The 25,518-nt window shown below is 39.6% G+C and overlaps 1 protein-coding gene across 4 annotated transcripts; it reads left to right on the top strand.

Moving 5' to 3' along the window:
* On the top strand, positions 1–25,018 carry LOC148349474 (calpain-5-like). Of its 4 annotated transcripts, XM_088321353.1 has the most exons (15): positions 34–138; positions 4,501–4,684; positions 6,521–6,573; positions 7,826–8,034; positions 9,335–9,466; positions 10,295–10,503; positions 13,137–13,329; positions 13,402–13,592; positions 15,467–15,544; positions 15,622–15,817; positions 16,621–16,743; positions 19,884–20,086; positions 20,156–20,277; positions 20,376–20,512; positions 23,087–25,018. In XM_088321353.1, exons 4-15 carry the CDS (start codon positions 7,870–7,872, stop codon positions 23,267–23,269), a joined length of 1,932 nt encoding a protein of 643 aa, XP_088177479.1. In that variant the 5' UTR covers positions 34–138; positions 4,501–4,684; positions 6,521–6,573; positions 7,826–7,869; the 3' UTR covers positions 23,270–25,018. The 4 variants fall into 4 exon arrangements, with proteins under 4 accessions (XP_088177477.1, XP_088177480.1, XP_088177479.1 ...); XM_088321354.1 differs by lacking the exon at positions 4,501–4,684 and having other exon boundaries at positions 32–138; XM_088321352.1 differs by lacking the exon at positions 6,521–6,573.
* Positions 25,019–25,518: the final 500 nt, after the last annotated feature.

The following is a 25,518-nucleotide window of genomic DNA, read 5'->3' as shown; positions in this document are numbered from 1 at the left end:
AGTTTGGGTAATCCAGGATCTGAACTCCGCCTACCCAACCACATGAAAAGTGGCTCTGAGGGTTGAACGTGGGATGAGGTTTGGGATTTTTTATGTGACTGACCACAGGAGAGTAAGGACAAGACAGCTCCTTGTCAGGTGAGTGTTATATTTGTTTACTTAGTTTAAGAGGATTTAAGGTAGGAGTGTTAATTCTTGTTTAGGGGCCACATAGGAAAAGAAGCACTCTCACTGGGCCGCACTACTCAATTGATGGCATAAAAAGTGAGACTTAGCTGAAGGTCTGGGCTTTTTTGTGAATACTCACAACTCAATTACGAATCGGGTATGTAAGATTTGATTATAAAACGATTTTTGAGGTATTTTTCTTCAATATTTTTTCCTTTACTCAAATGTAATCATTTTTAGTGTATATCTACTGTGCGTGGCTAACACATTTTAACACAATTAATTTCCATTACATAATTTTTAAAGCAGGGAAACTTCATACAGACTACAAAGCAACAACAATAACACACACTGAGGTGCTAGATGACAAGTTCAGATTTACAGTAGCTTACTTCACACGAAACTTAAACTTTAGAAGTATTATCTTTCCTCGGCTTACACTCGTCTTGAATACATCCTTAGAGTTGGTGGGATCAATAATTATAATGATAGTGACAAATATTCAATAATAATATTTTTAACAATAAAATAATGAATTATTTCAAAATGTATATTATACAAAATATATATAAATAATAATGTTACTAAAGATCTTATAATGTTATTACTACCATTAGTAGTCTACTAGCTAGCCCCAGTAGTAGCACACTGACAGTCTATAGTAGGTATTGGCTGTCAACACTTACCACACTTATCCTACTACTTACTAAAGCGTTCGGCATTCAAGTATATACAAACCAGATAACCTCGATAGCTTCCGAGATAAGAAATGGGCATCGCAAAAGCGGGGATTCCTAATGATGTCCAGTCAGTTATTTAACAGCTTACAGCATCCGGTGCTTTTGAAAATGCCTGTTTCCTCTGCAGGCTTGGGCACCAACATCGGATGGCTTTACCTAATTCCGCTACCAACAAAAAATGTAAAAAAGACACAATGAAATGACCTGTATTATTAGTTTAGGAAATAATTCATCTGCAAATTTTATTGAAAAATATTTGCATATACTGTCAAAACCCGATTAGACGGTGGACCCAAACGTTTTCACACCAAGCTTTATTTTACGGAAACGGGGCAGTCATGCGTGGGAATACAAATGCCAGCGATTCGGCGATCGCTGGGCAGAAGAAGTGAGACAGAGAAGTCAGGTGCGAGAAAACAGGAAGCCAGGGGCAGACGAGATCGAAAATGGACAGGACAGACGGGATCGATACCAGATACACGATACACAAGCAAATACTGGACAGGACGGGACAGACGGGATCGATACCTGATACAGGATGCACGAGCAATATACCGACAGACGGGATCGATACCGGATACTGAATACATGAGCAGAATACCCGACAGACTGGATCAATACCGGATACTGGATACACGAGTAGGATACCGGACAGAGTCAAAATGCATGCCTTGCAAGTGCAGAGATTTGTTGACGGACTGACAAGGAGTGAATGAGACCACTGAATTTAAATAGGAGGGGAGCCAATCAGGTAACGAGCAGCAGCTGGCGCCAAACGAGCGGGCACAGCTGAGGGCAATGAGTAATCGTGACATATACATAATGGGGCAATAGATGAATTGTAGGTATTTCATCATTTCAATCTCCGACACTAGAGGGACAGAGAGGATGGGTGCGCGTCGTGGTACCGTCTGTATCTGTTGTGCGGAATGTACATGCAGCCAACTTATCCACCTGCATGTTTGTCACTCAGTCTTGCTGTTAAAAGCAGTTTTCTCTTCGTATTTCTTTTTCAATGTAGCACTCATTTTGTTGAATTGGTGCAAGCCTGCAGTTTTGTGAGGCTGCTTATGTGTGTGTGTGTGTGTGTGTGTGTGTGTGTGTGTGTGTGTGTGTGTGTGTGTGTGTGTGTGTGTGTGTGTGTGTGTGTATTGGCAAGCGCAGTTGCACGCTTAATTTTATTGATTGCCTTCTATTTGTATTTTGCGGTTAATTGTGGTTCAAAATCCATTATATGATCACTGTACTGATATATTACGAGAATGCTTTATTTAGCTGAGTAAATTTGAATATTTCTAAGAAGTTTGGCAACCCCACTTCAGACAAGTAAAACTTGAACGTGGACACAAAACATACCAGAATAAGTTGGAAATTTAGAAAAAACATCTTGTTTTTTTAATGTCCTCTCAGTGTAAACTAAAACGGAGCATATTTTGTTTTCCATGTAAAAGAGAAAGATTTATTTTTGCTTAATAACTATACTACGTGGATACATTTTGAGCACTTTTTTTGCAGGACTACAAGTAGCTACCTGACCTTGGTTGCCTCCAATTATTTTTCAAGGATACATTGTTCATTGACCTTAAACAAAATATTTTAATTGTATTTATGATTTGTTTATTTTTGTCTTTTATTAGCATATTTGGTATTAAGGTAATCCAAATTAATTGAAGAAATACATTTACAATACTGGATTACGTTACATTTTTAACAGGTAACTATTTACTGTATCGGATTAGATTTTTTAATTAATCCTCCCAACCCTGTTCCTCTTGACATAGCAAATCAAATGTGTTCCTTAAAATTGAAATTTGTGCACCCGCTCACACAACAGCCAAGCATGTCATTTTTGTAAATCACCAATCCAAAAACCTAACTCAACATACAATTCTTCTCTCAATCCGTTCAAGCTCGTACTGCTTCTCCGGCTGTTTTGGGTCAACAAGTTGCGCACGTCCTGTGGTAATCTGGTGATGACGTAGGCTGGGAAGAGGTACATACAGTGAAGTAGTTTATTAAGCAGACATAACAGACATAAAAACAATACTTATCTCATCTCATTAGCTGCACCACTTATCCTCAGTAGGGTCGCGGGGGTGCTGGAGCCCTTCCCAGCGATCATCGGGACACCCTGAACTGGTTGCCAGACAATCGCAGGGCACGCAGGGACAGACAACTCGCTCGCTCATTCACACCTAGGGACAATTTGGACCGGCCAATCCACCTGAAATGCATGTATTTGGAATGTGGGAGGAAACCGGAGTGCCCCGGAGGAAATCCACGCACGCACGGTAGAACATACAAACTCTGCACAGGAAGTCCGGTAGCTGGATTTGAACCCACACAGGAGGTTCCCAAGACCTTAGAACTGTGCCGCACACGCGCTAACCACTGCGCCGCCGTGCTGCCCTAACAATACTTATCACCTCCCAAAATTGTTTACAGTCCCTACTAAAATGCGAGGGTTCACATTAGCCTGGGACACCAAAATTAATTCAAATATGAATATGAATTCAAAATATTTATTGTTATACGGACAGTAAAGAACCACGTTTCTCTGTACAATGAAATCCTTATTTTGCTGACCACACAGTTGCCAGCAAAAACAATATTAGGAATATTAAAAGATGAAAATACAAGATTAACTCAAAATGAGTTAAGGCAATAATATAAAAATGAAGATAAAACACAGTTAAAGTCTCTGTAGTGCAAGAACAGTCCAAGCATGGTCCGGTTTAAAGTGTCTGTAGTGTATTGTTCGATCGATCGGCAGCCGTTTAAGAGTCTGATGGCAGAGGGGTAAAATTGGTTCTTGCACATTTCACACTCCTGTACCTCCGTCCTGAGGGTAGGAGTGTAAACAGTCCATGTTGTAGGTGGGTGTGATTCTGAATAATGGAAGCAGCACTCCTGTGAACTCTGCAGTGGTATATGCTCTGCAGAGAGGGCAGTCAAGTCAAGCCATATTTATTTGTATAGCCCTTAATCAGAGAGTCTCAAAGGGCTCCACAGATCACAGACTATTGTAAACTACAGACTAGTATTACACACTCCCCTGATCTAAAACCTACATGAGGGCAAGGAAAAAGTCAAAAACCTCAAAATGAGGAAAAGAAACGATGAAAAGGGACAACACATGAGCTAATCACCCTTCCAGGATGGCTAGGCTGCAATGGATGAGCAACAACAAATAAAACTCAGATATTGTAAAAAGGAAATTAAGGTCATTCATAAACTAGAGAATAGAAGTGTGTTTTAAGCCTATATTTTAAACAGTTCCACTGAGGTTGCAGATCCAATCTCAGAGGGCACAGCATTCCACAGAACCGGGGCTTGAACCTGCGGATCTCTACTTGGCTCTTGGAATCACTGGTAGACCAGCATTTTCAGAGTGAAGTTCTCCGGCCAGGAAGATAGTGGGAAATTAAATCTGAAAGATACGAGGTAGCGAGTACATGCATGATTTTGGATAATACCAAAGCGTAATGCACACACAAGTGTATAGAGGGCTGCATCCACAACAGTTTCTTCCCAGAACTACCTCCTTGATTTTGCCAAATATCTATCTTGTAATCTGTGATTTCCCATCAAGCGGATCAAGTAAAACAATCCTAAAGGAAGTTGGGACATTGGAGGCGAGCGGTGCAAAACATGCAGTGAGGGCGCGGCTCCAACAATGCGATAACTCATCGAGGTAGCGTGAGTGGGAGGGCAGGTAAAAACACTCAGGAGCTTCCTCATTGTGGAACCGGAAGGCTTTGGTCTCTGCGTCGAAGGTACGCTCAGCTCGATTCTTACTTTTTCCTCGAAATGTTGACAGGAAATTAGTCATTCAATCCCAAAGAAGGCATCGGCTTGTTTGATTTAACAGATGTTTTATTGTTTGTAGGAAAAGATTTGACCTTTACATCTGTGTTGTGTCATGTCATTTTTTTGTCATTTATTCTGAATATGCGTAACAAGGACTGCAAGGTTTTCCGATTATCATCAAATAATTTCTCATAACAAAACTATGTAAAATAGAAAACAAATTAGGAAGCTACGTAAACCAGAAAACAAAGTAAGAGAAAACAAAATACACATTCAGAGATGAGTGAGCAGGAGCGGAGCTTATTAGCTCTCACCCCTTTACTAAACAAAACCAAATTTATTTGTATATACACATACATATACACAGACATATACATACATTAGCATGTTTTACTTAGGCTAGTACTTCCTTTTTCAGTCAGGTCATATTCTTCTACATTTTCAATGACAGGGCCCCTTTGTTTCTTCATATGTACGGCAACAAAAAGGAATTTAACTCGTGGGGGTGATACTTCACACACTACAAGCAAGGAGGTACATGTGGATATATATACCGACATTCATCCATATATAGAGGCTACATACATTCATTTACACTCATGCAAGTCAAGTCAAGTCATGTTTATTTGTGACGCCCTTAATCACAAAGAGTCTCAAAGGGCTGCACAGACCACTGATTATTGCAAACCACAGACTAATATTACACCATCCCCTGATCTAAAATCTACATGAGGGCAAGGAAAAACTCAAAAACCTCAGCATGAGGAAAATGAAGAATCTTGAGAAGGGACTGCACATGAGGTAAACCCCCTTCCAGGATGACCAGGCCAAAATGGATATTGCAATGCACAGGGACCCTTAATAATGGCAGCAGCCCTCCAGTGGACTCTGCGGTGGTATATGCTCTGCAGAGAGGGCATGTTTTTTTGTAAAGCCCTTAATCGGAACGAGTCTCAAAGGGCTCCACGGACCACAGACTATTTTGAACTACAGAGTAGTATTACACCATTCCCTGATCTAAAACCAACATGAGGGCAAGGAAAAACTCAAAAACCTCAACATGAGGAAAAGGAAGAAACCTTGAGAAGGGACCGCACATGAGGTAATTACCATTCCAGGCTGGCCAGGCTGCAATCTATGTTGCAATAACAAACAATACACCGAAATTTTCAACATGAAATATAGCCATTCATGGGCAACAAGTGTGTTTAAAGCCTATCTTTAAACATTTCCACAGAGGTTGCAGATTGAAGCTCAGGGAGAAGAGCATTCCACAGCACTGGGGCCCGAATGGAAAACGCTCTCTTCTTGGCTCTTGGGATAACTAGTAGACCAGCATTTTCAGAGCGAAGGCTCCGGCCCAGAACATAGGGGGAAAATAAATCTGAAAGATATGAGGGAGCAAGTCCATACAATCATATATTCATAGTTATACATAGACACATTTATTTTCATATTTATACACACACATACATATATACATAAACACACACACATGTACTGTATATATACACACATACAAATGTGCCTACATACAAGCATACAACTAGATCTCACAGACTCTAGTTACTGCGCCATATTAACAGGGTTGGGTAGCGTTACTTTAACTGGATAACTTTCAATTACTTTTGGATTACTCCAATACCAAATATGCTAATAAAAGACAAAAGAAACTAAATATGAATACAATTACTCAATTTTGTGCAGGCTTAGGGAGTAACGGAATACATGGAACAGCAAAAATGATGTTGGCAAGCTGTTTGGATTTACTTTCATTTTGTTTCTGTCGCATTTTATGTTAGTTTTGCCGGAGATCAAAGAGATCAAAGCCAGGAGAGAAAGCTTACTACGTGTTGTGAGTCATCATTTTATTCATATTTAGTTTCTTTTGTCTTTTATTAGCATAGTTGGTATTGGAGTAATCCAAAAGTAATTGAAAGTAATCCAGTTAAAGTAACCCTACTCAACCCTGCATATTAATACATAAATCAAATTTAACAGTAATTATTCATGGTCATTCTCTTTTGTACCCACTAAGCAACATATATTTGTCCCTTTTCTTGAACTAATGGATATTTTGACTTTACTACAGGTCTTCATTGAGATTGTTCCATAGTTTTTACCGGTTAAAGATATACAGAAACTTTGTTGTTCTTACATTTAAGATTTTGAAGTTATGTATGTTAAATAATCATTTTGTTTGATCATAGCAATACCTATAACTCACTTATTTTTGCATTTGAAAAAAAATCAGTATTTAATTGTGTTTGCAAAATGTTGTCATGGGAGTTTTTGTAAAGAGCTTCAGAGGTATAAAGTCCAGTAATTCTCCACTCGGCATGCATGAGGGTATTCCGAGAGCATTTTATTAGCACTCAAAGTACCGACTATAGATGAAACGGATGTCTGTTTTTGTTTAATAATGCCGATACGTGGATAGTGTCTTCCAAAAATGGTTCTGTTAGAAAATTTAACAGATTTAAAGGGACAATGTGTAATATTTTGCCACTAGAAATCGCTGTATTGCGTTGTGCAACTGAAAACAAGTTCTACAAAGCACAACGAAGGGTACAAACTACAGAGACTCAAAGAGACCAGACCGCACCATTTTTATTCAGATTTCTTTGGACAGCCTTACGCAAGGTTTTTGGTTTTTGGTGGTACCCAGGAAGATGGTGGACAATCCAGTCAGTTCTCTCTTTAGGTGAGGCCAATGTAATTTAAAATAGAATGTTCTCAACCTACGAGTATTCATTTTTTATTATTCAAATCAATGTATTTTTTTTAAAAATATACATTTTTACCACTAGGAGGCAATAAAGGATACACACAAATAACACACACTGTTGCTTCAAGTGCAGCAAAATTATAGATAAATGTATTTGTGAACACTTATTGATTGATTGATTGATTGATTGATTGATTGATTGACTTTTTTGTAAAAAAACCAATTTGACCCGACCTCACCCAGACCCTAGTAAAAAAAAAGTTGAAGACCCCGCTTTAAAATCATACTTGTCCAAGCAATTGGCCAGTAAACAACTAAAAAACCTTTCGGAGGTGTCGGGGATTGTGTATAAAGACCAGGGTTTTGAAATCCCCAACAGGAGTCCTGCCTCTCTCGCAGCCGTGAGCCATCAGACTACGGACCATGTTTTCCTCTGTGACGCCCTACAAGAACCAGCACTACGCTGAGCTGAAGAAGGACTGCATCAAAAGCAAGAAACTCTTTGAGGACCCAGAGTTTCCTGCTACAAACGCGTCGGTGTATTACCAGAACCCGCCTCCAGGACTTGTGCAATGGAAACGTCCTGGGGTAAGTGGGCTTATTCAATGTGGGGGAATTTGAGGGGTTGTTAAGAAGGAAGAATTGAATTGTCTTTATTGTCGTAATAACAATGTAGTGAAGACTGTTTGCAATAATATTAGACATGGCTTTCCAGGATAAACACGCAATGAAGCCTTAAAAGTCAAGTCCCATCTATCTGCATTGTCCTTAATCACTAAAGATCTCAATGGGCTGCACAGACCATCATTAAAACATGCCCTGATCTGAAACCTTCTAGAGCAAGGGTGTCAAACTCATTGTAGCTGAGGGGCCACATGGTAAAAAAAACATTCTTATGGGGGTCAGACTAGTTGATAAGAGAGAGAGAAAGGGAGAAAAGGGTAGGGTGAGAGAGACAGATGGGGGAAAGAGAGATCAAGGAGAGTAAGAAGAAAGGAGCAGAAGAGAAATAAAAAAGGGCTAAAGAGAGCAAGTAAGAAAAAAGAGAAAACAACAAAGAAAGAAACAAAGAATCACAGAAAAAAGAAAGAAACAAAGAAAGAACAAAGAAACAAAGAATTAAAGAGAGAGTCAGAGGGAGAAACAAAGAGAGAAAGTGTGAGAGAAAAGGAAAGACTGAATAAGAAAGAAAGGGAAACACAGAGAGAGAGAGTGAGAGAGAGAGAGAGAGAGAGAGGGAGGGAGAGAGCGTGAGAAAGGGAGAGGAAAAAGAAAGAGAGAAAGAAAAAAAGTTAGTGAGAGGGGGAAAGGAGAAAGAGAGAGATAGGGAGAGTAAAGCAAACAAATACAAAGAGATAGAGAGAAAGAGAGAAAAAGAAACAGAGAAAGATAAAAAAGAGAGAAGAAAGCAGGATATGAAGACAGAGAGGAAAAGAAAGAGGCAAATAAAAAGAAAGAGAAAAAGACAGTGAAAGAAAGAGAGAAAGATAAAAAAGAGAGAGGAAAGCAGGATACAAAGACAGAAGAACAGAGAGAGACAGAGAACGATAAAGAGGGTCAGAGAGAGAGAGAGAGAGAGAGAGAGAGAGAGAGAGAGAGAGAGAGAGAGAGAGAGAGAGAAAAGAATAGGTTAAAAGAGACAAAGAGAAAGAGAGATATTTATGGTAGACAAAAATAAAGAGACGGATAGAAAAAGTTAAAAAAAATGTAGAGACAGAGAAAGATACAAAAGTAACATTTTTGCTATGAAAAATGATGCATCAAAACAATAAAAGTAGTGCAATAACATTTAGCAGCAACAAAATTCCCAAATAAGTCAATAAGAAATGAATACCCACTTTTCCACACAAAAGGGTCAGAAAGGATAATTTTATGTGATGCGTTTCAGGAAATCAGCAATGACCCTCATCTGTTTGTGGAAGGAGTCAGCGCCCATGACTTGAACCAAGGCTCTGTGGGCAACTGTTGGTTTGTGGCTGCCTGCTCATGTCTGGCACTGAAGCCCAACTTGTGGAAAAAGGTGAGCTTACGCCTAAGTTATTACATTGTGTCCCTTTAAATCTTAAAGGGACCCTATGCCATATTTGACCACAAGATCTCACTGTTATCTCATTGTTATTACTATGTTGTTACTATTTTGTTATTATCATGTTATTATTAGAAGTGGGGGGTAAAATTGACTCAGTCAACCACAAAAACATAATTCCATTTGGAAAGCAAATTTCCTAGAAAATCACAATAACCCATCAGCTATTTTCAAAACCAGTCCGAGGGCGACTTAGGTGTTTCATAGAGATTCAGATTAAGATTCAGATTCAGATATACTTTATTGTCATTCTTGTACATGTGTATACAAAAGGAAATGTCGATACATCTGACCCGCACAGTTTCCTTGAATGCACAGATATAAATAAAATTTTGTATTGAGTTGGAGTATTGAAGTACTAATAATGTACTAAATAATTATAGCTATGTATAGTATTATACAGTAGTGCAAAGAGTGCAAGAGGAGCAGCTAACCAGATGTGCAAAATGGGCAGTCAGGTAAACAAGTCGCTATACAATAACAATAACATTGGAGTATGATAGTGCAGAGGAGAACAGATGTGCAAAGGAGTGGCTAGATATAAGAGAACTGCCAGTAGTGCAAAAAAAACAACAAGGTTTTAAGGTTGGAAAAAAGCCTGTGATACTGGTGCCAGGGGTTATCTTTTTGAATATTTTCAACAGATGGTGTGAAATTTGATGACGAGAAAACAATGTGCTCAAAAACTGATCCATACGACCCATGAAAAGGTAAAAGTATGAGTATGCTGTCGGGATTTAAATTTAGCCTCCCTTTTCTTAGGTCATTCCTGACTGGAAGGAGCAGGAGTGGGACCCCAAACACCCCGAGGACTACGCCGGAATTTTTCATTTCAACTTTTGGATTTTCGGAGAGTGGAAGGACGTGGTGGTGGACGATCGGCTTCCGACCATCAACGGCGAGCTCATCTACTGTCATTCCAAAAATAACAATGAATATTGGAGCGCTCTGCTGGAGAAGGCCTACGCCAAGTGAGTGGACTTTAACATTGCCAATTATGCGTCCTCTCCAAGGGCATCAAGGGACAGTTATCCCTAGTTTTTTACGGAGGGTGGGTTGACTAGATTGCACTATTGATTCCACACAAAGGGTGGGTGGTTCGATAGAAATAACCATATTATCGATACCTAGTGACTACTGTATTTGGATTGGATCGATACTATTGTCTTGGGAACTTTGAATGTCTTTCCGTTCAACTTATCACTATAATAAGGTTGTTATTGTGTCTTAAAAGTATACATACCTTGTAACTTTCCAATTCCAAGACTTCATATTGCGTTCAATACATTGCACAATTGACTCCACACAAAGGGTGGATGGTTCGTTAGAAATATCCATGTTATCGATACTTAGTGAGTACTTGGGTTGGATCTATACTGTTGTCTTAGGAACTATACTGTCTTTCCATTGGAATTATTACTACAATAAGATTGTCAGTGTGTCTTAAGAGAATACATGCATTATTTTCATGATTACTCATTACACCCACCTGTGCCCGCTCGTGTTGCTGCTGGTTACCTGATTGGTTCCCCGTCCTACTTAAGCTCAGTCCTTTCACTTGCCTGTGGTCAGTCCGTCAGCGAACCTCTGTTTTCACAAGGCAAGCATTTTTGTCTCTGACTCCCGTCAGTCCCGTTTTGTCACCCGTTTTCCACTCGTCCGTTCCTGACTTCCCCGTTTGTCTCCTGCTACAACCCGTTTTTTGACCCTGACCACGTTTTGATCTCCCGTCCCGGCTAACGACCCGCTTTTGACCGCGACCACGTTCTGATCTCCCGTCCCGGCTAACAACCTGTTTTTCTGTCTAACTACGCTACGATCTCCCGCTCCTGAAGATCCACTTCCGCATTCGGAACACGCTCCAATCCCATAAGTCGCTTGCTTCCCGCGCCCAGCGAGCACCGGATCGCTGGCGCTGACTTTCCTCTATATTTCAATAAACTTGTGAGTAAACGTTACGCGATTGGGTCTACGATTTGTACTGGTTCTGACAATTATAACTTTTGAATTCCGAGATTTTGTAGTGTGTTTACTATATTGGACTTTTGATTCCACACAGGAGGGGCGTGGTTCAATCCAAATATCTGTATTATCGATACTTAGTGAGTACTTGGATTGGATCGATACTATTATCATGGGAACGATACCCTCTTCCCATTGGAATTATTACTATAATAACGTTGTTAGTGTGTCTTAAGAGTATACATACATTATAGCTTTTAAAACCTCAGAATTCATAGTGTGTTTACTACATACATAGCACTATTGATTCCACACAAAGGGTGGGTGCTTCGATCCAAATATCCACATTATTATCCATATTATTGATACTTAGTGACTACTTGGATTGGATCGATACATTGTCTTAGGAACGATACTGTCTTTCCATTGGAATTATTACTCTAATAAGTGTGTCCTAAGAGTATACATACATTATAACTTTTAAATTCAATCCAATTGTGGTTTTGCTTTTTTTGCACTATTGATTTCATTTTCAAAATATTGTTCCACAAAAGGTACTGTATTTTTTGGACTACAAGCTTGAAAAATACCTCTTTTTGAAAGATTTTGTTTATATATAAGGCACAGCGAAGTATAAGTAGATCAAAACACAAGCTATAAAAAGTATTTCATAGAACATAAATATTAGGCAATCTGGTGTTACGACTAAAATGAATCAATGTATTCATAAATCGTTACCGTATGTCAAAGTATTTATTTGTAGTTATGCATTTCTGAATTTATTTACCGTATTTCTGGCTCTATAAAGGCCCACTAGATTATAATGCTTACTTCGAATCTGTAGCAAATTTGGGGTTTTTGAGTATGCCTTGTAGTCCAGAAAAAACGGTTTTAGTGGTCTTGTTGACATTGTTTTACAGTACTTTTGTTACTCTGCTGCTTTTTGGTTTGACTCTTTTGAATTTTGTTTTGAAACCCTTATTGTAGTTGAAGTATTTTAGTTTTTATCCTGTTAAAAACGCAATATATTTTTACACTTTTTGAACTTTGACTTAATTTTCAAAATATTTTCCTTGGAATGTATTATAGTTGTCATTTTGACTTTGTTATATTTATGTTTTCGTTACATCGCTGCTTAGTTTTAGTTTGACTCTCTTGACTCGTTCTGAAACTGCTGTATTACACATATTTATATTTTTTTTATGCTGTAGTTTGCATTGAACTTATTTAAGAACAAATTGACAATTTAAGGCTGTTTTCATTCGTAAAAATAAAGTAACTCAAGGAGAATGAGTTTGATTATTCAATGATCGTAAGATGGCCTAGTAAAAGGTATCAGTATTGGATCAGTATTTATCAATACTATCCTTTATTGACTTGGATGGGATTGATATCCCACACTATTGTGTTATCGAAAAATCAAAGTGTGACGTAAAATTGCCTCGAAATCAATAAATATTAGCGCACAAGTAATATACGTTTTTTAGCCTGTTTTACACGACATTATCGATACACGGGCAGAAATGGGCAGGAGACTGTTCATCCAATCAAAACGCAGAACACATTGCACGTTGAAAATCACAAAGCCACGAAACCTAAACTGCAATACAGCGAAGAATTACTGTGTCTACCATGTATCCAGGCTGTCTGGCTGCTATGAATCCCTCTCGGGAGGCAACACCGGCGATGCTGTGGTGGACTTCAGTGGAGCTGTGGCTGAAGCCATCAACCTGGAACAGGATGCATACTATAAGGACCAGAAGAAAATGGACGATCTCTTTGCAGACCTTCTCAAGGTCTACGACCGCGGCGGAATCATCAGCTGCTCCATTAAGGTCTGTGTCACAATCCTAGAAGACCCAAATGGATCTAGAGAGGATAGAATCAGGACTATTTGTTCTTTGCAGGCACAACCTCATGAAATTGAGCTCAAGTTGGCCAACGGACTAGTGAAGGGTCACGCCTACTCGGTGACGGCAGTAAACAGCGTACGACTAGGTCACGGCCTGCTGGCCTACTTCAAGAATGAGACTATTCCCATGATTCGTATGCGGAATCCGTGGGGCAAGACTGAGTGGAACGGATCCTGGAGTGACAGGTAGGACCCCAAACATCAGTACATTTTCTTGTAGAGCAAGAAAAACTTGATTGAATTGGGGGCTGCCAGAGCTAGGGTCTTGTTGAAGTTCAGGTTTTCCATAAAACAAACACTGGTCTGCACTTAAATCAAAGGGAATGTGTGTATTATTTGACGAGGAGATGTCGCTGCAAGCACAAGGAAGAATACAAACTACAAAGACGCAAAGTGACCAAAACGAAACATTTTTCTTCTCATAAAAACACAGGGAGAAATAAAAGTTAAAAAAGGAACGAAAAACAGCAAAATGAATCAAAAAAGAAAAAAATGAAGAGAAAACATAATGGGAAAAGGAACAAAAAGATCAAAGAAAAACTAAGAAAATAAAAAGAGAAAAAAATAAAATACGAAAAACAAACAGAAATAAATAAGCAAGAGAAGACTGCAAAAATGAAGGAAAAGATGAAAAAAGTACAAACGTGGCAAAGAATGAGTGCCAAAATGTGGCATTTTGTTCTGATAAAAACAGGGCAAAAAAAGAAACTGTGAGAAATAAAAGAAATAAAAGTAAAGAAAAATGGAAAAATGAAACAAAGAAGTAAAGAAAATAGAAAAGAAAAAGAAAGAAATGGGAAATATGAAAAGAAAACTGAAATAAATTAGCAAGAAAAACGTAAAAATGAGAGAAAAGATGAAAAAAGTACAAAAGAAACCTAGAATGAGCGCCAGCCAAAATCTGGCATTTTGTTCTCCTACACCCTTTGTTATCCTATACTCTTAAGACACACAAACAATCTTATATTTGAACCATAACACAAATTTAAGAATCCTCAACCCTCGAACGATTTGTTTAACTTGTTTTTCTCAGATTTTAAACACCTAAAAAATCTAAAAAACAAAAATTGGACACATATGTCCTAGGGCTAAGAGCGAAAACAGACTTTACTTATTCAGTCATTCATTACTTCATTTCTTTTCATTGAAGTACTGTAAATTCCACCCCACAAACTGTTACTATTTATGCTACATTTTAAACACTTCTTTTTTAAAAACGTTTTGACTTTTTCTTTTTTGTGCGTCGGCAACAATGAAAACGGCGAGCTGCTCTTTTCCACAACACATGCGCTCGAAATACAAAACACTATGCGGATGTCTGGAAACATTTATGACCCCCTTTACGGGGATAAATTAGATCTAGTAAATTGTTTGTGCCAACATTGATATAATACCTAACAGGAGAGAAACTAATGGTTTAACAATACTTTGTGGAACATTTACAACATACTCATGTCATTTCAATTTTAACCCACAAATCAAGTCCTCAATTTATACATTCGAATTGGAAGTTATCTGTCAAAAACCCTACTGTTTTACTTCCGTAGCAGTGGTTTGAATGTAAGGTCGCTGAAGTTTCCTTTAATCCTCGAGGAACGCTAACAGCAAATGCAATTTGGTCGGGTACCGCTGCAACCAAAAATGACAACACAAAAAGACTGTGTTACATGTCTGTGTTACAATCTGGCTCTATTCCCCACAGTATGGTTGCCCCGGCGTCGTCGTCTATGAAGATAGGGATCACGTTTTACGCAAGCACTCATTCGTGTTTTCTTTCGGCGCAGTAGTAAATATGTGCTTGCCTCGGAATAACCATTTTGAATGTTAACATAATCCAAAAGACACGTGACGTAGACAACTCGAAGAAGAGTTGAAAACTACGCAACTGAAAGTGTGTGTTGTGTATGTAAAAAATGGACGTGAATTGGTTACTTTCTATCGCTGTTTAAGTCTCGTACGAATACAAAATTGAGTTTAAATTTAAGCTTGCGGCATTTAAACAAATGCGCCCTGTAGTCTGCAATTTATGGTAATCATCTCTCTTTTCATCCTTCGACCAGCTCTGAGGAATGGTCAAAGGTTGGGGACACCGAAAGAGGCAACCTAGGCCTCACAGTGGAAGACGATGGAGAGTTCTGGTATGCAAATCAGTTCACTCACTTTTGACAACATCCCCCTCGAATCAGTTGGAGTCAACCTCACTTTATACAACTAGGATGTCATTTCCCGACTGGTGCAAGAACTTCACAGATGCCGACGTGTGTCGTCTCATCAATACTTCGGTGATCAGCATCCATAAGACCTGGCACGAGGTGGTCCACTTCGGGAGCTGGACCAAGAACGCTGAGCCTCTCTTTAACCGTTGTGGCGGTTGCGCTAACCATAAGCCAACATTTCTGCAGAATCCGCAGGTAATACAGCAGCTGTAGGCAACTATTTGGATTTGGGGCCAAATTACGTTACAAAGTTTGTCCAAGGGGCCAATCCTTGAGTTGTATCCAAATGTCAATTTATGAATAAATATACGTGCACACATCCATAGTTTATATTTCTTAATATTTGTTTTCAAGTAGATTAGTTTATTGTGATTGGTCTTGCAACAATCATAGTAAAGCCAAATAATATATTAGTTCCCTGTTTGATGTACTACATTTGATATTTATTTTTGTGTTTTTGGTATTGTTGTAGTATTTCTGCGGTCAGGTTTTTTTTTCAGTATTTCTGTAGTATGGTGTTCTATTACTGTAGTTTTATTTTTGTAGTATTTCTGCAGTAGTATTTTTGTAGTATTTCCATATGAGTATTTTTGTAGCATTTTTATAGTTTTTTGTAGTTTTTCCAAAGTATGATTTTTGCAGTATTTCTGTAGTATTTTTGTAATATTTGTTTGGTATTTTTGTAATGTTTCTGTGGTTATATTTTTTAACTATTTCTGTTTTCATTTTTTCCTGTTTATTTTTTCTTTTCAAAAAGAAAAAAGGGAAGACAGGTTAAAGTCAAAGGCTTACAAGAGACCTGTCCCCAGTCATACATATGCAGTATATATTGTAATCACATTTTGATTATTTTTGTTTGAGGGGACAGATGAAAAAGCCCACGAGCCATCCTGTACTACTAGGATAAAACTGATTTTTTTCCTCGCAGGCTCCACTAGTTGCACAAAATGGCGATTTTCATTTTGTCTTCCTGTTTTTTTTCCATTGCCTTTCCACAGTACGTGTTTGACATCACGAAGGAGGTCGACGAGGTTCTTGTCTCCTTACAACAAAGGGATATGAAGATCCACAGGAAATATGGTCAAGGGGAAAACCAGACAATTGGCTTTAGCATCTTAAAGGTAACATAGATTCTTGTTTACTTCAGTATTTCATAAGAGAACACTCACAAATCTGAGCACAAGATGTGATAAGGGTTGCTTACTTGCGGTTTTCATAGGTATTGACGTTGACATGGTTTGTTGAGTTGGCATGGGCCATTTAGCTCTTTATCGCTCTACTGTGGTTGGATTAATTCAAGTCAGTATAATGGCCTCTCTGCATACGAGTTTACCTTGTTCCCGTAATTAAATTTTAGTGTGTTACCTACAGTAACCTTGGAAACGGTGGTCCCAGCGCTTTTTAGGTCATTGACCAACTCCAGTCGGGTAGTTCCGGGCTGATTCCTTACCTTTCTTAGAATCATTGAGACCCCATGAGGTGAAATCTTGCATGGGGCTCCAGTCCAATTGAGATTGACAGTCATGTTCGGCTTCTTCTATTTTGTAATGATTGCTCCAACAGTGGACCTTTTTTCACCAAGCTGCTCGGCAATTGTTCCCTAGCCCTTTCCAGCCTTGCGGAGGTGTACAATTCTCTGATGTCTTTGGACAGCTCTTTGGTCTTTGCCATGTTACAAGTTAAAGTCTTACCGATTGTATGGGGTGGACCGGTGTCTTTATGCAGCTAACAACCTCAAACAGGTGAATCTGATTCAGTATGATACATGGAGTGCAGGTAGACTTCTAATGGGCGGACTAACAGGTATTTAAAGGTCAGAATTCTAGATGATAAACAGGTGTTCAAATACTTATTTGCAGCTGTATCGCACAAATAAATTGTTAAAAAAAATCATGCATTGTGATTTCTGGATTTTTCTTTTTAGTTTATCTCTCTCACAGTGGACAAGCACCTACGATGAAAATTTCAGACCCCTCCATGATTTCTAAGTGAGAGAAATAGCAAAATAGCATGGTGTTCAAATAATTATTTTCTTCACTGTATAACTTTAGTTTTTAGATTAATTTCATTATTTAACTACAAGTACTTGTTTTACTTACTTGCTTTGCGTGTTTTGTCATTAAACCAGAGAAACAGCAAAGGCAGTGAATATGTTCAAACACACATAAATCTCTTGGAGGTCTATAGTCTGGGATATTTGGTCGAAGGCCTGAAAAGCAACAACTTGTTATGAAAAAAATGATTTAATGACACCTTGATGTTTATCTAGCAATCATATCAGGCTTTTTTCAACCTAGGACATTAAATCATACCAAGGATTGCAATAACATAACATGATTGCTGAAGAAACGTAGGCAGAAACTGACACTGCTTACATCCAGATTGAGTCTGTTTTGCGATGTAACTAAAAACATTCTCGAAATGTTTGATCATTATTGTTACTTTGTATGAAATGGCGCTTGATACACAAACGTTTTTTTTTTCTTCAAAGCGATTGACTTGACATCTGGCAATGGTCAAACACACATCACAGCCTCTTATCGCGCTGATTGCTGCCTCTTGTCAAGGTTGCGGACAGCCTTTGAGGTCAGCGCCTCAATCAGCCTACTTTTAACAGTAACTGTCTGCACATGGATAACTGAAAACATCAATTGCCGATATCCGTCTCAGTTCTGGTGGGAATAAAGATACGTGATTCTGTGAGATTAATTGAATGTCAACAGTGTTGCGCTTTATGACCGAATACTGAAAAAAAAAGAAAATTCTCTGCGATTTTAACATTCAGATAGGGCAATTGTTGCTTTTCCAGGACTGTCTATCTGGCTCTTCTTAATGGACATTGTTGGAATTATTCAAACAGTGTTTAATGACCTTGATGTAGTCTCAAAGATCAATTAGTCCAGAGTTATTCATCAAGTGTTCCAGTGCGCCCTAGTGTGCTGTCATACCTTGTCTAGTGTGCCTTCAAAAATTGCCAAATTTTATCTTTACAAAAAAGCTTGCCATTTTTCACTATATAAGCTTTCTTCTTGTAGTCAGCTGAGTAACTGTAACATAAATCCATATCAGTAGGTAGCAGCAGACTTTTTGTCCCTGGAAATCGTATTAAACCAAGCAGAACGGTGTTGCAGGCCATGGTTTGTTGTAACGTGTGCATGAGAAACAATTGCATCAATCAAGGTATTGTTTCTGATAGAAGATTGGATTTGGCTGCTTGGACTGGTCGTGAGATGCAGTACTCATTTAAATTGCCAGAGGGTGTTAGAAACCCCACAATATCAGATGTTTATCAATTTTGTCGTTATTTTCTAGGAGTGCCTTGACAGGAAACTTAACAAAAGACACTTGCGGAACACCAGTGCACAACTGTGTAATTTTTCACCCAATTTGGTTCAGGTGTTTCAGAGCCTATAGGTCACAAACAAACTCACACAAACACGCACACCCAAATTGGGATTCATGAAGTAGTGTCTATTGATGGATTTTGATAGATTTAAATTCGATTAGATAGATTAGATTTAGATACATAATTTGTGGCGGCACAGCGACTGAGTGGTCAGGACGTTTGCCCCAGATATGGGAGGTCCAGGGTTTAATTTCAGCTACCCGGGTCCTCTTGCGGAGTTTGCATGTTCTCCCCATGCCCCAGGCACTCCGGTTGCTCCCACATTGCGAAAACATGCATGTGAGGTTGGTTGGCTGGTCCAAATTCTCCCTTGGTGTGAATGAGCGCCTGAGTTGTCTGTCTCTGTGTGCCCTGCGACTGACTGGCAACCAGCTCACGGTGTCCCCTGGCCAATGCTCGAATGGATGGATATATTTTTCGTTTTTGGTGGGACTGTTTTAAGATTGGACTGCATTCGGGTCCCCTGCTTGTACCGGTCTTGACAATTGTGTGTCTGTGTATTTGGCGTTCTGGGTTTTTGGGAGAGGAAAAAGCAGATTTATGTTCTTATTGTACACGTTTTGCAATGTTTTTAAAGTGCACTTTGAGTTGCAATTCGTTGTGTATGAAGTGCTAAACAAATAAATTTTGATTGACATATTGAACACGAGTCAGGTTATAAGTAACTTTCTATTGCCTTAAATTTGATGATTGTAAAAGCTATGCAGAGTATACGTATTACTTTCAATCTGGTTTGTTTTTCATTTGTACTTTTTAGTAAGCATGTTAGTCTTTATTCTCTTGACATAGTTATACCATCCGATTGTTTCCTCAAAGAAAATGAATGGAATTCATAATTGAGGACATTTTCTGCAGGTGGAACTCAACCGAAAATACCGGCTACACGACATCATCACTCAGCAGGTTGTGAAAACGTCAACATACATCAATGCCCGCACAGTTTTCATGCGGTGCGACCTGAAGCAGGGCCGTTACGTCATCATACCCACCACCTTCAAGCCTTACGTTCTGGGAGACTACATGTTACGACTCTTCACAGACGTGGACTCGGGTTGCAGGTACTGTCTCTGCAACGTTAGGATTCGGGTTACCAAATTGGGCGTGTTGACGTTGAGTGTGTTTGTCAGAGAGTTGATCGACGATAAGCCGAAGGTGAGATGTTGTAGTTCCTTCCTGGGTTACCCACAAGTCGTGACCCACATCTACATCCATGCTGCGGAGGGATTGCAGAACCAGGACAGTTCAGGGGGTCAGTCACTTGGTCTTCTTTCACCTGACACAACATGTAGATTGCAAACTACAGAGTTTTGCTGAGGTATCTAATCACCCCCGATTTTCTCAGCACAGGTGCAGACCCGTATGTGATCATTAGCTCCGAGGGCCACTCAGTAAGGTCTCCAGTCCTAAAGGACACTTTGACCCCGCAGTTCGAAACGAGCGGTGTTTTCTACAGGAAGAAGCCCAGAAAACCCTTAACAGTGCAGGTAAGACTTTTGTAAAAAAAATTGGTCTGCGTTGGGGGCCACACAGCAGGGTTTTTGACACGTCAGCCCCACAATGCAGAGGTCCAGGGTTTAATTATAGCTACTAGCCTCCTTGGGCAGTGTTTTTCACCTGTGCCTGCGAGGGCCACCCCGGTTTCCTCCCACATTCCGAAAACAGTCAGGGTAATTAGCAGTTCTAAATTGTCCCTAGGTGTAAATGAGTGGGTAGATTGTCCGTCTCTGTGTGCCCTGCAAATCAGAGTGTCCAGAAAATAGATAGATGTGTCACGACTGGTGTACAGGCAGGGGACCCAAATGCGTAACATTTCACACGATGCTTTATTAAGGGATCGGGGAAGTCAGGGCGAGAGAAAAAAAGACAGGCAGGAAACAGGTAGCAGGTAGCCAGACAACGGAGCTTGTATCGGGGATGGATACAGGAAACAGAATCAGGATTCGGGTAGCCAGGACAGGAGAACAGAGCATGGATCAGGGATCAATACAGGAAACAGGTCAGGATCAAAACGGGAGCCAGAGTCAAAAGTGCTTGCCTTGCATTCGCTGAGGTCCACAGACGGACTGACCTGGAGTGATCAAAAAGGAGGACCAATTAGGGAACGAGTGGCAGCTGGCGCTGAACGAGTGAGCGCAGGTGAGGGGAATTGGCAAATCATGACAAGATGCATAGTCAGAGTTGTTTGTTTTCATTTCTTTAAAAAAACTGTTGGATGTTGGGGGTGTTATTGGACGAAAGTAGGATTAATAAATCCAGGCCAACTGAATGAGGCGCCTTGATGAAGCATGGCTGGCGCACGCTGGCTTAATCTCGTACACGTTTGCCAAGCCAAGATGAAAAGGAGTAGCTTTGTCAATCGATCTGTATATAGTTGGGATAAAATGTTGCCCACCGTCTCTTAAGGCTGGCAAATTACAAGAAAAAAAGGTTATGCAAGCACTGGTTTAACTAAAGGGAAGGAGCCTGATAAATATGTATGCTCCAGCTCAATGAAAGTGCATGGTATTTAGAAAATATTGATAAGGCAACCGAGTATGAGCTTGCAAAGAAGACGGGGAGCGAAGCCTTCAGATAAGAAAATCCTACCTTAACCCTTTCTATTTATTTCATGTCCTTTGATACAAAAGTAAATCAGCGTATAAGGGTGTGATAATCAAAGAACAGCAACACCCCTGGCCGATAGTGACACTGGTGTAATAGTCAAAACAACTAGCAACAGTGTGCAAAAATAGTCAAAATACCAAACCGGCATCCCATGAAGTATCATTTGCAGTCCAAAATTGAAAAGGGAATAAACTTAACAGTTATGATAAGCATTTAGTTATTCACTGGTTTAGTGGTATAGTCTTTGATAATTTCGCCGAAGGTTTGGTTCCCAGCCAGTGCAACAAAGACAAACGTTTGCCTATTCATCCTAATATACTTTTTTATTCTTCTATTTTATTTTAGGTCATTTATTGCATGCTTATCCTTTCATGCCTCATTCAATCCTGTAAACTGTGTTCACTACACTGTTATCAATGACAATTATAACATTATAATCAGTTTAAATATCATTATTCTTGGTTTTAGTTTATTGATCCTTCATAAAGAACAAACCCCTCTCTCTTTAACGAAGGAAGAGATGAATGGTAGTTGGAGTATATATACATTATCCTTGTTTAAGACTTCATTGATACCATCAGTTCTTGTTTCACTTTTTAGAATCTCCAAAACAGCAATGATATACATCTTAATCAATGATCTGGCAATTTGACAAGCATTCTTAATTGGCATAGCGATAAAATACACCACATAAATGGCTGTTGTAGCATCCATCCATCCATTATCTGCACCGCATATCCTCAGTAGGGTTGCGGGGGTGCTGGAGCCCATCTCAGCCTTCCTCGGGCAGTGAGCAGGGGACACCCTGAACTGGTTACCAGCCAGTTGCAGGCCACACAGAGACAGACAATTCACCCGCTCATTCACACCTAGGGACAATTTGGACCGGCCAATTAACCTGACACGCATGTTTTTGGTTTTGGGAGGAAACCAGAGTGCCCAGAGGAAACCCACGCAACCTCAGGGAGAACACGCTAACTCCACACAGGAAGGTTCGATCTCATGACCTCAGAATTTTGCCGCGGCGTGCTAACCACTCACCCACTGTGCTGCTGATGGCTGGAATGGTCTCAAGCGTCCCCGCAACCCTAGTGATGATAAGCGGCGCAGAAAATTGATGGATGGATATAACATGGATGCAGTGGTGCTACTGTAATGCTTGAATAATGAATGGAATCAGAGATATTTTACAAGAAGGAGAAGTTAAATTAATTTCACATACCAGTTACATTTAGTTACATAGCCCTCTGAGGACAGCCACCATGCTGATGTTGCCTTTGGTGACAATGAGTTTGACACCCCTGCTGTAGAGAATAAATCACTATAGTAACGGAGCTTAGCTAAATGTAATGTAAATGTAAAGCATTCATGCAACTGACTTGAAGCTAAGTTCAGACAAAATGACAAACATATCCCAGCAAAATCCCTTACAGTTCCACAACTGTACCCCCCAGATCTGGAACAGCAATGCAGTTCAGGACCAGTTCATGGGCCAAGTGATGCTCTCGGGTTCCGCGAAGGACACGACAGACCCGCAGAGGCTCCGGCTGAGGAAGCAAGGCCGCAACATGGCCGACGAGATGCCCGGAAGCATCACCCTGAGGATTGTCACTGCCACTCAGCTGACAGACATTTGAGGTTTAGACTGAGACTGTGAAACTGTGACTTTGAGAAGTTTGACGGTCTTTTTACCTTACTTTATATGTTGGTCTGCATAATTTATGTCTTGTTCAACACTTTTGATAACCTGACGCTAATCATGATGCATTTATTTTACAGTGCCTTGCAAAAGTATAGGCCCCTTAGAACTTTTTGGCGTATTGCCACAAAGTATTTCAGTATTCTCAAAATATTTTCTAAGAATCAACATGTGAGATGCAATCATGAAAATGACCCAAATTTATAAGACATTTTACCTTGTTCTAACAAATGAAAAATTGAAACGTAGGCATTGCAAAAATATTGGCCCACTTTGTGCAGTGGTCTGCACATTTGCTTAACACACTAAAAGTCCCTGGTTCGAGGCCGGGTGGAAACATTTGTTGGCCTGGAGAGGGATGGGTTCCACCAGGCTGTACTTGCCCAAGACACACCACAGGTAATGGTGCCCCTACGACCCTAGTCTAGTGGTTAAGTGATCCACCCACCCACAACCTCCTTTTGCTGTGATCACAGCCAGTCTTTTTGGGTATGTTACTATAAGTTTTGCATATCTTGAAACAAAAATATTTGCCCATTATTTCTTACAAAACTAATTAAGTTCCTTAATGTTTGATAGCAGTTGTTCGTTCACAGCATTTTTTACAAAGGGGCCTTTTTATGGTATTCTTTCTGAAAAGGCTTATTTCTTCCCAGATGTATGCAGAGTACGACCAACAGTTGTTTTATGCACGAATTGTCCCACCTCAGCCGTGTATGCCTACAGGTCATCCCAGGAGATCATGGGTCTCTTGGTTGCTTCTCTGATTAATTTTCTCCTTGTTTGGGCTGAAAGTTAAAGGGACGGCCAGGTCTTGGTAGGCTTTGCAGTGGTTTTATGCATTTCGATATTATTGCTCCCACAGTGCTCTATGAGATGTGTAAATTTTGCAAAGTATACTTGTATCCCATTCCTGCTTGAACTTTCCACAACACAACTTTATCCAGGACCTGCCTGTTAAATGGTAAATGGTAAATGGTCTGCACTTATATGGCGCTTTTCAAGTCAATGAAGACCTCCCAAAGCGCTCTACAATGTGCTTCACACTTACCCATTCACACACACACTCACACACCAATAGGGAGTAAGCCATAATGCTGTATTTTCTCCAGTCTCTCCTTTCACAGACCTCTGAGCCCATCACAAGACGTTTGCATTTAAACTGATACACTGGTATACTCTGTTATTGTTAGTCTTTTAGGTTGACATTGGATCATTCATAAGTCATTTGGGAACTTCTGGAGTAAGTTAGCTGAGGTGAAAGAACAGGGGGCCTATATTTTTGCAGCCCTTACGTTTTAGTGTTTTCGTTGTAAATATACAATCTTGTAATCATGTGGTTCCACTTCACGATTGTGTCTAACATGTTGTTGAGTATTGTAAAACATATTCAGTTTTTAAGCCTTAAGTTTGAAGCCTGAAATGTGCGATATGACCAAAATGTCTCGCGGGGGGCAATATTTTCACTAGGCGCTGTACATGTTATTGTTTTCTCATGTTGATTTAACCCATATTGAAAATGTTACTGATTAGCATCGTATTGAGAGGGGTTTGAAATATTTACGTTGCCTTATGAGAGGCAAACTATTCGAACATTCCCAAACTTGGCGCACTAATACCCAATCGATATGTGACGTGTCAATTTCAACTGAGTATTATTTTTCTTGATGCAGCTTTTATATTACATTGTATACTGGACTGTCTCAGAAAATTAGAATATTGTGATAAAGTTCTTTATTTTCTGTAATGCAATTAAAAAAACAAAAATGTCATACATTCTGGATTCATTACACATCAACTGAACTATTTCAAGCCTTTTATTATTTGAATATTGCTGATTTTGGCTTACAGCTGAAAAAAACTCAAAAATCCTATCTCAAAATATTAGAATACTTCCTCAGACCAAGTAAAAAAAATAATTTTATAACAGCAAAACTAAATCAAACATTTGAAAATGTCCATTGATGCACTCAGTACTTGGTTGGGAATCCTTTTGCACGGATTACTGCATCAATCCGGCGTGGCATGGAGGCAATCAGCCTGTGGCATTGCTGAGGTGTTATTGATGCCCAGGATGCTTCGATAGCGGCCTTCAGCTCATTTGCATTTGTAGGTCTGGTGTTTTTCATCTTCTTCTTAACTATACCCCACAAATTCTCGATGGGGTTCAGGTCAGGGGAATTAGCA

Source organism: Urocampus carinirostris, chromosome 17 (genome assembly GCF_059441175.1).
Source record: "Urocampus carinirostris isolate Australia breed hairy pipefish chromosome 17, RoL_Ucar_1.0, whole genome shotgun sequence".
Classification (NCBI taxonomy): domain Eukaryota; kingdom Metazoa; phylum Chordata; class Actinopteri; order Syngnathiformes; family Syngnathidae; genus Urocampus; species Urocampus carinirostris.
The sequence above is the reverse complement of the archived record's forward strand: the minus strand, read 5'-3'. Positions and strand labels throughout refer to the sequence as shown.

Bases quoted from the DNA above. Each gene is read 5' to 3' on its own strand.
- LOC148349474 (XM_088321351.1), top strand. From the start codon at position 7,870: ATGTTTTCCTCTGTGACGCCCTACAAGAACCAGCACTACGCTGAGCTG. The intron at 10,504-13,136 runs GTGAGTGGACTT...CCATGTATCCAG, and splicing joins CTGGAGAAGGCCTACGCCAA to GCTGTCTGGCTGCTATGAAT. The intron at 20,513-23,086 runs GTAAGACTTTTG...TGTACCCCCCAG, and splicing joins GAAAACCCTTAACAGTGCAG to ATCTGGAACAGCAATGCAGT.